This window comes from Sinocyclocheilus grahami, unplaced genomic scaffold (genome assembly GCF_001515645.1).
Source record: "Sinocyclocheilus grahami isolate Dianchi unplaced genomic scaffold, SAMN03320097.WGS_v1.1 scaffold383.1, whole genome shotgun sequence".
Classification (NCBI taxonomy): Eukaryota; Metazoa; Chordata; class Actinopteri; order Cypriniformes; family Cyprinidae; genus Sinocyclocheilus; species Sinocyclocheilus grahami.
In genome coordinates this window covers 1605969-1618520 of record NW_015505562.1, presented here as the reverse complement: position 1 = coordinate 1618520, position 12552 = coordinate 1605969, and the positions used below count along the sequence as shown (strand labels likewise).

Here is a 12552-nt window from a genome sequence, read left to right as displayed (position 1 = left end):
CGCACCGGACGAGAAGCGCAGCGTCGCGCCACGTCTTTAAAATTCAAATACTTTATCTTCTATCAGTGTAGGCACACCGGCGGCGTCGTTCGGCGTCTCTCCGTGGCGGCCAGCTACGTCGTGTTATACTTGTAAGAATTGTTCTAGACATGCCGAAAATTTGAAGCTACAGCACAGCAGCTATTCTTCGTTTTCTCTGATGCACTAACTCTGCAGCAGCACTTCTTCGTCATCGTCTCGTCTGATGCGCTCACTCAACCAAGCGTTCTAACCACAACCGCGCCCCTCCCCACCCCCCAACCATTCGAATTTCTGTAGGCGGGAATTATTTTTAATGATATTCTAATGGGCCGCTTTGTGATATCACAAAGCCCGGAAAACAAACGCTGTAGTCCAAACGAGCCGTTCGTTGTAGTTTTTGAAAAGAAATTTAAAAAAAATGAAATATCTCCCTTTGGAGTGGACTTTGAGATTTGTAACTTTCTAGATCTTTTTTATGCCCAAACATACACACTACACACTGACTAAAATTTTAAAAGTGAAAAAGCATAATAGGACCCCTTTAAATTAAATAGAAAGATTTGGATTTCAACATGGTCTCAGACATCTGAATCCCACTATACTACTCAAGTAGGAGTATTTCATTGCTCAGAACAAGTTGTGAAACGTTCTGATGACATATTGCTCTCTTCAGGGTGAACATGGCCTACCTAGACCGTCTGGAAGCGGGTAGTTCAGGTAGGGTGTCTGAACCCATGACCCAAACCCCTGAAAGCACTAATGTCTGGCTGGATGATGACGACGATGATGACGAACCACAGGATACAGCCTTATCCACAGTGCCCAACCCATCACAGCTCCACACAGACTGTGAAGAGGAGGATGGTGAGTCTTAAACAAGATTTATATGCATCTGCATGGCACTGTGTGTGTTTAGGTCTGTTTCATTTCACAGCACCTCTGGAAACGTCTCAAAGCCTCTGCTTGTGTGTGATATTAAACAGATCTCACACCCCCGGTGCCGGACAGCATAACACATTGTGTAAATAAAAATGTCCCAGCACGCCAGACACGTGATGCTCATAGATGCTCCTGTATATTCAAACTGTCAGTGTTATGAGAGGTTAATGTCAATGAGTCAGTAAGAGACAAACTCATTAGCAGCGAGCTGCGTGGTTGATGTGTTTTTACTTGAGATTGTTTTGAGTCCAAATTGCCTGCTGTAAAGTAAACTCATTTGGCCTGGGAGAAGCTTGAATTATTGGCATGCCTGTCTGACAACAGATTCATTAACTGTATGTCTGAAGCGACTGCTGAAACAAAAACATTGGTTAGCTCTTCCAGATCCAGTCTGGCTGCACTGTCATTACTTGGAAATGTGCCATTCTGTCTTCAGACTTGCCTTGCTGTAGTGTGGGTTAAAGAAATAGTTCATTCAAAAATGAAAATCAATCAGTATGTACTTACCCTCATGTCGCTGTAAACCCGTATGCGGTTATTATTTCTGCAGAACACACAGGGAGAATCTTCATGCAGCTCTTTTCCATAAAAAGACATATAGCATGTCTGTATGTCAGTGCAAAAAGCATCATAAAAGCAGTCCATATGTGTGTACTATATTTTAAGGCTTCTGAAGCCAAATCTTTGTGTGAGGAACAGACACAAGTCATTATTCACTCTCAAATCAAAGCAAACATGCAAAATATTTTCTAGCTGTCTAATCAAGTATACTCTGTACCTTTAGAGGTAGAGGTAGTTTTTATTGACATTTTGAATGATTTTATTTTTATATTTTCTTTTTTCATTTTCATTTTAAAGTTTTGGAAATTGTGTGTTGTTTTTTTATTTAATTTTTTAATATGTCTAATTGTTATTTATTATTATTTTTAGTTCTTTTAGTAAATTTAACTTTGTTTTAGTACAACGTAAACTAAAAAACAATGAAAAATGCTGGCAACTAGCTAAAATAAAAACAGAAAACAGTTGTAAGTTTTTTATATTTTATTGCAGTTAATGTTATTTAATGTCAAGTTTTAAAGTCACTTTAGTTAAGTCTGCTCACTGGGGCAGTAAGACCTATTCACACCAAGATTCAGTTGAAAAATATTCTGTGCAATAAACAAAACTGGTCAACTAATAGGCTTTTCTAAAAGCGGTATCTACTGAGAATGAATCTGCATTTTCATTCAGCCCGTCTCCATTTTTTATGTACCTGTCCAAATTTTCATGCTAAACATTTTGTGTTGGGCCTTTAAAAGCCTTTTTACCCTATTTACCATTAAAAGGTTCATGTCTTAAAGGTATAACATGCTCATTTTAGAGGTATATAATGTGCAAAGTTACCCCTTCAATGGTACTGCCCCAGTGACAAGCTGTTGTATCCCTTTTTTCCTAACAGTGGCAGAGGTTGGACTTCAATACCATCATAAAGATGTCATTGGTTCTCATATGACCATATGATTAAAGTTGAGAGTTTTTAGTGCTTTTATAGTGTCCTTTTTGGAGTGTTAAATGAAAAAAAAAACCGGCGTGAAGATTTAAAATGTCTTCATCTGTGTTCCACTGAAAAAAGTTTGGAACAACATAACGGTGAGTAAATAATGGCAGAGTTTACATTTCTCTTTTGATGTGATGGATTGATCATTTTAAAACTAAAAAGAAAAAGAAAACCAAAAAAAAACTATCTTATACTGAATTTACTTCATATGCGGGAATGGAGAACTATTGCTTATTCTATTCTGACCAAAAGGCATGGAATTGTATGATTCACGCTTATTGCTTTAGCATCCTTAGTGGGATTTGCAAATGACTTATGGTCCGATTCAGCCTGAATCTAGCTCCATATGTGGAGATCTTCACCTTTTTTTATGCCAAGAGGTGTGGCTGTTACGGCCAGCTTTTCCATCTGTGTGTGTGGAGCTGCTGTGTGATGGTGTGGGACTAATGTGCCATTCACATTGAAACAGTCTGCATATCTTCTCAGATGCCTAATGACACATTATGTTTGTGTGTTCAGCATCACTTATGTCTGAATCACTGCAAGGACCAAAGGGTGTATGTATCCTCAGCTGAGGCTTGGGGTCAGCCAGGTCCTCCGATTCTCAAACTCACACCTCTGTCTCTGATTACCAGAAACATTAGATGTGTTTGTCTCCGGACCAAGAGAGTCTCAGAATGACCTCTCGTCTGGCTGCGGTTCGGCTTACTCACAGTAGATATAGGACCTGCCCTGGCTTATGATGCTTCAGTACATGAACACTATGATTAACAGGCTGAAGGATGAGATATTAGAAGCTTTCCATGTTTAAGGCAAGAAATTACAGTGGAATAGAGTAAACATTAAATAAAGATATCATCATAGTTTCTCCATTTGGTCAATCACAGTAAATTAAGCCAATTGTTTTCTTTGAAAAGTTTAGATAATTTTAGATAATGCAATGAGGCATTATCTAATTTTGTGTGCAATTATTGCATATATTTTCATAACAGAAATCCGATGATTGGACAAAGCCAGGTTCAAAATCAGTGTTTCATTTTGTTGAAATATTAAAGGGATAGTTCACCCAAAAATCATTAATTACTCACCCTCATGTCATTCCAAACTCGTAAGACTTCGTTCATCTTCGGAACACAAATTAAGATATTTCTGATGAAATCCGAGAGCTTTCTGACCCTGCATAGACAGCAAGGGTCCTACCACGGTCAATGCACAGAAACGTAGTACAGACATTGTTAAAATCAGTGGTTCAACCATAATTTTACGACGCTACAAGAATACTTTTTCATAACAATTTTATTCAACGATTTCTTCTTTTCCACATCACCCTAGGCGCCATTATGGAGAGTACCATTAGTACCATTTTAACCCTTAAAAGCCAAAGCTGTTTACAGAGAGTATTTGGATAACTCTTTTTATTACTCCATAAATCAGAAAATACTGTCATCAGTCAGAAAAATACGTTTTCACAAAGTTTTTAGCCATTAAAGTGTAGTTCACTCAAAAATGAAAATTACCCCATGATTTACTCACCCTCATGCCATCGTATATGACTTTCTTCTTTCAGACAAAAACAATCAACAAGTTATATATAAAAAATGTCCTGCCTCTTCCAAGCTTTAAAATGGCAGTGAATGGGGGTTGTAAGAAAAATATCAATATTTTCAACTTTATAAACCGTAATCTCTAGCTTCCGCTAACTGTCGCACGTGCGTAAACGAGGAAGAGGCGTTCCAGCGGATGACGTAGGACACAGAAGCACAGAGGAGAAAGCGAATTAAACACCGGTCACAAATTAGAAGTACAAAATGAAGATTTGTAGGGCTGCACAATTCTAATCGCGATTACAATTATGGATGCCACAATTACGTAATCGTTCAAATCAAAGTCCACTTATGTTATCCTGCGTGCTTAAGATGCGTTTTTCTTTTTCTTTTTACATGTTATCTTAAGGGTTTTTCCCATTATTTTAATTTTAGTTTTAGATTATTATAGAACATTATAATACCACTCGTATTTTTACTTTTTTATAATTTAAAGAAGAAACCAATCCGATGTATAGTTGACATTTGAAGCTTAATACTATAGAAAAGCACTAAAAGTGTTTCAGTTAGAGTATTTTCAGCTTGTTTATTTTCATATAAATATACGGCATGCAGTTGCACCAAACGATGATATATTCTGTATTCTCACCAGAGCTTATGCTACACATATATCCTACGTCATCCGCTGGAGTGCCCCTCTCTCGTGAACATGCATACGACAGTTAGTGGAAGTTAGAGAAAATGGTTTATAAAGTTGTAAATATGGATATTTTTCTTACAAAAATGCATAGATTCACTTCAGAAGGCCTTTATTAACCCCATAGAGCTGTGTGGAGCACTTTTTATGATGGATTTATGCACTTTTATTGGAGTTCAAAATCTTAAACCTCATTTACTGGCATTATAAAGCATGGAAGAGCCAGGAGATTTTTTTTTACATCACTCCAATTGTATTCGTCTGAAAGAAGAAAGTCATATACACCTAGGATGTCGTGAGGGAGAGCAAATCATGGGGTCATTTTTATTTTTGGGTGAACTATCCCTTAAAATGTCAAATATATATCATGCAAATGAAATCTGAACAAACCCCTTTACAAAAACCTTTAGAACATAGATGGGAATAAAACTGGAAAGAGCCATGTAAGTGCTACTGAAGTGGAGATTTATGGCTAGAAAATAAAAAAATATTTTGAGAAAATGGCCTTAAAAGATATGTACTGTAATTTAAATCTATTAATGCAAATAGATCAAGTCTAATAATAAATTATTAAATTTGTATTTTGGATTGGATTTGGATCTTTCCATTAGTTTGATGGAAGTCAAGATATGAAAGCGAAATCTCAAAATTGACCACTGCCTGTAGTGTCTAAAATGTCTTGCTATACCAGATTCAAGCTGTATATTCTTAAAGGTGAAGTGAGTAATTTCTGCTCCACTAACATCACTGAATGTAACCACAAAAATAATGACTTCCATTTTCCGAATAACTCCACCCATAAATCAACCTACGAACGGATTACTTACAGTTGGCGCTACACATTAAACTATGATAAAAAAATACCCACTTCGCCTTCAATTATGTTCCTGAAGCTCAACTTCTAAAGCACAGCGCTAGCAACGTTGTTGGTTTCAGTCCCCAGAAATACGTATAGTTTACCAATAAAGTGTATACCTTGATTGAACACTTATTCTGTCTGTTTGAATTATTGCCATGAGTTTTCTGCTATCCTTTCACCACTTGCCTAATGGAATTTATTTTCTGTTGGATTTTATGTCCAATGACGGCCTTCCCATCTATCCTGCATTCCTGGGATCTGTGTGTATGGGACATCTGTCTGCCATAGTGCTAGTTTGGTCCATTAGTGTGTGGTTTAGTGTGGGATCAAGATGCCGTTGTTTGCGGAACAGGCTGGCAGAAGCACTGCGGTGGAGACGAGTTCTCCCACCCTGTCTGTCCTGCTCCATGAACCAGATGAACCAGCAGGGAGGTCAATCTTGCGCTGCAGCGCTGCATAGCTGCACATTATTAGAAGGATGTGTGTGATAACTTCAGGATCTGAAGTCTAGGAACAAGTGACCATGGTTGCTTATAATTTTTTGGCAGCTTCGTGCTCACATTTTGTGTATGTAAATGCTAACGAGTAGAGTGATTCAGTTATGGAGATATTAAACTACTGTACAGTAACAATTTGTTTGTTTGTTTGCTTTTTTCCTTGTAGATTGTGGCCATATGTGGACCCTGATGAAACTCCAGAATAGGTTTCCATACTATGAGCGGGATATGCTTGAAGAGATCGTCAAACAGTGCAATGGCAATTACCAGCAAGCATATGAGCTGCTTGATGTGTAAATACTTTCTCGTTTTGATCCTCAGTGATAGATTGATCCTAATGTTGTTTTGTGAGTTAATAATTTTTGGGTGAACTATGCCTTTACTTAAGGTGACAAGCTTAAACCAAACAATCTAGTGTCCTTTGAACTGAAACAAAACCTTCTTTTTTAGTTTGTGCAGTTATTTTTGCTCTGACACTAAATGGATCGACACTTAGTCACAGAGAAAAGAAATCAAAACAATAAATCAAGATTTGAGTCTGCTGTGGGAACATTTAGGGATCCCATGAGTACAATTCACAGGCTAAATGATGTGCGTTCACTAAATTCAAAGGCTAATTTATAATGAGGTAAAGGACTGAACTCATCCACCATAGGGATGGACAGTGAAAAACCAAACCATCATACACATCATTAGCTTCCTGAATGCTGTATAGGTTTCTGCTAAGACTGCATGAATTTAAAAAGACTGCCTCTATGTATGTGAAATAGAGTGCAACAGACGGGTTTGTGAAGTAAAAATCCCATCCATTTTCTCCATTGGGGAATTGTTTTTTTTTAAATGTAGCGATAGCTTATAAACCGTTAACGGCTTTAACATGGGAGAGAGCTACAATCTCATGAAGCATTGTGAGTGATATAAAATAAAATGAAGGAGAAATAAAAAACTATTAAAGATGTTTTTAATATATAGAAAAATATTTTATGTTTATTGAAGATATGTATAAATATACACAAATATGTGAATAGGTTACGAATCTATCATTGGCAGTGCTTCATGGGAGTGCTGAAGAGTTCTTTTAATCCTGATTCACTTGCCACGCTTGCCATGTTTTTCAACAGGAATTATGCCGTTAAACACAATGAGTTAAAATATAAATTGAAATAATAAAACTGATAGCATCATCAAAAGCTCATGCCAGTGTCACTGATTAACAACCTTGTACCTCACAGTAGGTTTCTCTTTAAGTACACAGTCTTACCTTTGTTTTGTTGTAATGAGATCCACCTCTTAGCTGGATGGTTTGGTTCATGGCTTAAATTTTCTTATTAAAGACTTTTTTTAAAATTTGTATGGGAAAATGAGTGGGAAAAATACTTCTGGAACAAATGCGGCAGAAAAAGTAGGCAGGCACAGTTGCACTCTATTCAGCAGATTTAATGAAGCAATGGAAGAGACATTTAATGGGTGCGTTGTCCTGAAAAAAAGATGTTCCTGGATTTGTGTTGATGTGTTTAGAAAATTGCCTAAACTAACACAAAGTAAAATTCAGCATCTTCATTGATAAAGCCATTTTACAGATATGTATAAGAGAGACACAAATGGCAACAATTTTGGCGATGATGGAGAAAGAGCTGGTGTTTTTGACTCAAGGAGTTCAGGTTCAAGTGTGGCCAAAACATCAACTTGTACATCCCGTGGCACAGTTTTCTTGCTCTTACACAAAATAATGCGGTTCATAGGCGGAGGGTGAACCAACTCCAGGGTAAGGCTAAAAGCAGCCAAATGTATTAAACATCATAAACCCATCTTTTTAGTCAAGAACCAGACATGGGTGTCATGTAGGCTAAAAAAAATGTCTAATGGGACTGAATTTGTATTTAACGTGATTAGAAATGGATAATTATATAACGTTTCCTTTCCACTGTTATTCAAACCGCGAATAAATTATATATAGAAAGTGACATTATCACTAACATTGATCTTAAGCACTCTCAAAAAAACTAAACTATCGTTATAATCACTGAAGCTGTATACACTGTTAAATGAGTCTCTTACTTACATTATACGTCCATCTGCGCTTTGTTGTTTATGATGAGAGCATTCGCAAGAGTCCATAATTCAGTTCAACAAAACTGATGAGTTTGAACGATGACTCGTCTGAACGCTTCTGATTGGCCATTGCATTCCTAAGCTCAACAGATATGTGTGTGATTGGTTAAAATGCGCAACACTGGAAAATCGCCTAAAATGAAATATGGTGCAACATGAGCAGATCTTAATTTAATGCCGCAATCGACACTATTCATATTCACTTTGTTAGCAATAGACGTAATAGATTTAATTTGTTTGTGCAGGGGCATTTTTGTCCAATTTAGTGGCATTTTTGCCCCAAGTCCCCCGTGGCCAGCCTTACACACGCTCCGCCTATGATGCGGTTGATTCTGTGTGAATCGTAATAATGTAGCTACCTTGTGTTTTTGTTGAACCGCGATCAATCGTGTTCCTGCACAGGAAAAGTTTCTCATGTAAATGTATTCGCTGCATTAAACATGCCGTTTCCGGTGACAGCTTCCCTGTCTTTTGATGAGCATATTTTTGTGCAAGTGTGTTTTCCTGTGTGCGGGGTGGAGAGGTAGTTGTGGAAAGAATGTTTCCCAAGGTAACCCAAACTTTAAAGGAAACTGTGTTTTTTCTGACACACGATACCAAGAAACATTTCCGAGAGGTGCTGTTCTGGGTCATTGAAACTAAGAGGGATCACGCTGCAACGTCATATCTCACAACTCTGATGGCCCACAAATCAGAACTGTCTGTAGGTCTACAAGATCCTGATTACCTCAGCAGCATTCAGGGGGATTTCCTGTGGGTGGTTCCCCATCTGAATTAGGTCACAACATTACCCATATCACCCAAGAATTCTGGGGGGAAAATAATAAAATCTACAGACAGCAATAAACCACAGCATACACCCAGCAGATCTGGGGTCCATTATCCATTGGTTTAGAAAAGACAAATATATTGATTCTCTATGAAATTACCCCTTTTGTTTTTCTCTTTGACTGTTTTCCAAGCATTGTGAGATTTCAGTTCAAGACTCATGTGAGTTGCCCTTTCACGCTCATATTATTCCAAGGTCTTGTCTTAAAGAATGAGCCATGAAATGCAGCTCTGCTGTATAGAAAAATAAAACTGGCGAGATTACACAAGCTCTCGCCTCTACAAAAAATAGATAGACTTTTATCTCTAAGGACCGCATCAGTTTTCCAGCTAGACCGTACTTGCAGGGTGTAACGTTTGCTTGTGTGCTAACTGAAATATTAGCCATCTTGTCTGTTGGACGGAGGATACTTCAGGACAGAAGAGGACCTCAAAGTGAACTAGGAAAACATGCCACTCGCAGGGCTGTAACATGTAGAGATCTCCACAGTCAACCACAACTGAGTCACAGTGCTTCCTGGGGAAAATGGGCTCCACGAGACAGGCTATTGAGGCACGCCTTGGCTGCTGGCTGACAGTGCCGACAATCCTCGTTCGCTCTCACACGCGCAGACACAAACAAATAAATAAACTAGCTCCAGCACAACAATATTTACGTACGTTACAGCTCCACCGAGAATTGGGCGCCTTTGAAATATTTGTTCTAACTGTTATATGTGGTATGATTAAGCATTGGGAAATCAAGCCAAAGAGTGATTCATTTTATGTGAGTGATGGAAGATAGGTTTGTAATACAAAGCACTGTGTAGTTGACAACGAATAAGCAGCCTGCTATTATACTGAAATGATTTATTATAGTGATACAAATCATATATGGAACTGTTTGTGGTTTAGCTCCTTTTTCCCAAAAAATGCGTTTGTCTGAAGCAGGAATACTCCCTAAACAAACAGCTTAAACCAGCCTCAAGTAAGGTAACAGGGTTGACAGTTTTATAGTCTAAATTGATATAATATGCATTGTGCTCAAGGTCATGATACTATATGAGGAATTAATTTAATGCTGACATTTCTGCAAATATCTACTTTTCAGTTATCAGTGGTTTGCTAAATTAAATCATGGTAACAGGGTTAACATTTTTTACAGACCGCTTGCTGTTGAGATAAATAATATGTGAAAGATTGTCTCGTCTAATAGTTATTTGTTGAAAGGACATAAATTGTATAAGCAACTGTTTGTGGTTTAGCTATTTTTCCTCCTGAAAGGCATTAATCTGAGGCAGCAATACTCTCTAAAAACAGCCTAAAAGGTAACAGGGTTGACAGTTTCATGGTTTCACTTGCAGGGTCATGACACTATAAGGAAAAATTATTCATGTAATGCTGATATTTCTATAAATATCCACTTTCTGATTATAAGTGATTCTAAATAAAATCATGGTAACAGGATTGACATTTGTAACCTGCTGTTCTGTTAAATGGCCTGTGGAAATGTTGTGTCTACTTTGTTAGAAGGACACAAGTTGTATACTGTAAATGTGTGTTTGGTTTAGACCTGTTTTTTTGTTTTACCCTAAGGTCTTTTTAGTGAAAAAGCAAAAAAGATGTATGTCAGCTTAGACCTTATTTCCCCAAAAGTCGTTCATCTGAAGTGGTAATACTCCCTAAACAAAAAAGGAACACAAACAAAGTTAAAAGGTAACAGGGTTAACAGTTGTATGGTTTAACATGACATACAGTAATATGCTTTTTGCTCAAGATCACGATACTTTAAGGAAATAGAATTTAATGTTGACATTTCTACAAATATACACTTTCTGATTAAAAGTGATTCTAAATAAAATAATAGTAACAGGATTGTCATTTGCAACCTGCTGTTCTGCTAAACGGCCTGTGGAAATGTCTTGTCTACTTGTTTGTTAGAAGGACATAAGTTGTATACCGTACATGTGTTTATGGTTTAGACCTGTTTTTTTCTTAACCCCAAGGTTGTTTTAGTGAAAATGCAAGAAAGATGTATATGTATATCAGCTAAGATCTTATTTCCCCATAAGTCATTCATCTGAAGTGAATCCCTAAATAAAACAAATGTCACAAATGTAAAAGTTAACATGGTTAACAGTTTCATGGTTTAACATGACATAATATTCCTTTTGTTCAAGATCATGATTCTTTAAGGAAATATAATTCAATCATGACAACTCTCTGAAGATTTTAGCATGGTGATGGATATGACAATAGGCGCATTTCCATTACCCTTCAAATTGTGCAAATTGAAATTGCGGATTGAAAATACGCCAAATGGAAACGCGTCAATTTCGCAAAAACGGCCATATATCGCAAAAATGTTTTTACGCTCACTTGAGGTGGTTTTTCAGGCAATGCGAAAAAGGATTAATTCGCAAAACTGCAATGGAAACGGCTTTTTCGCATTTACAGGTCACATGGCGTATGTAAAAATTCATATGATCATTCTTCAACGTACTACCTCCAAGAAACACTTCATAAGTGGCCGCGCTCCAGTATAAGGGGCTATCCCTACTATTAATACTTAGACAATTTACATTGCACACGTCTGCGGTGCAGTGTGGCTCTGATACGGTCACTGAAGCTGATTACGGCCACTCAATGCTTGAGTTTATGTTTTTATACAGTCTATGGTTTATTCCAGCCGTGCCACGTACGTTTCTGAAGCGGCTCTCTTTGCTGCTTCTGTAAAGATACGCATAAGCCTCCTTTGAATAAATATAGCCACAATCCGTCAAAATCCCACCAAAATCCATTGCCATGACTTGTAGCGAGAGGCAAAAGGTTAAGTTTTAGCCGCATAACATTGGTTAATGGAAACGCCGTCATTTCGCAATACTTTTTTATCGACATTCAGAAAATATCGCCAAAGTTTTGCGCAAATCTGTAATGGAAACGCGCCTAATGTTAACATGTTTAGTCTTGGCGGAATAGATCTGCTCCGCTGCTGCTGTTGGTTATTGCTGCTGTCAAGGCCGAAGCCTGGCACGAACTTAGTGTGTCCTGGAGCGTTGTAGCTCACATCTTCTCAGAACCTAACAGAACCACAGACTCCGGGGCGGGGCACTGGTGTGAGGCCTTTAAGGTCTGAGAAGATTCACGCCTCTCAAGATGGGCTTGTCCAATGAGAAAGGCCGAAATCCCAAGTGGGAGTTTGGAGATACTGGGGAGTTTTATGACCCTTTGTGTGGAAGCATGGTAATTTGCATATGGAACTTGAATCGAAATTACTTAAGATTCTCAGGACACTAATATATTGCCTATGTACCAACGTATAATATACACGCTCGTTTAGATCATCAGAAGGCGAATTCATAGATACTAAACATGGTAGGATTACATATAGGTAAGATGACAGGAACGAGTGGTTCCATCATAAGCCTGCATAAAACAGTATAAAATCTCAAAGACAACATACACAATGACCTGAAGGATATGTGTGTTCATTCAAAGAAAGGTTTTCCTATGAATTAATTAGTAGAAAAGTCCATTTC

The 12552-nt window shown here is 37.7% G+C and overlaps 1 protein-coding gene across 1 annotated transcript in view; it reads left to right on the top strand.

Moving 5' to 3' along the window:
* The window catches only part of epsti1 (epithelial stromal interaction 1), a 24913-nt gene extending 17891 nt beyond the window's left edge, over window positions 1-7022 (top strand). The window contains exons 9-10 of the mRNA XM_016231094.1: window positions 695-885; window positions 6261-7022. Of these exons, the coding sequence (XP_016086580.1) occupies window positions 695-885; window positions 6261-6391 (322 nt within the window). The 3' untranslated portion in view covers window positions 6392-7022. The remainder of the gene's footprint in view (window positions 1-694; window positions 886-6260) is intronic.
* The last annotated feature ends 5530 nt before the right edge of the window (window positions 7023-12552 follow it).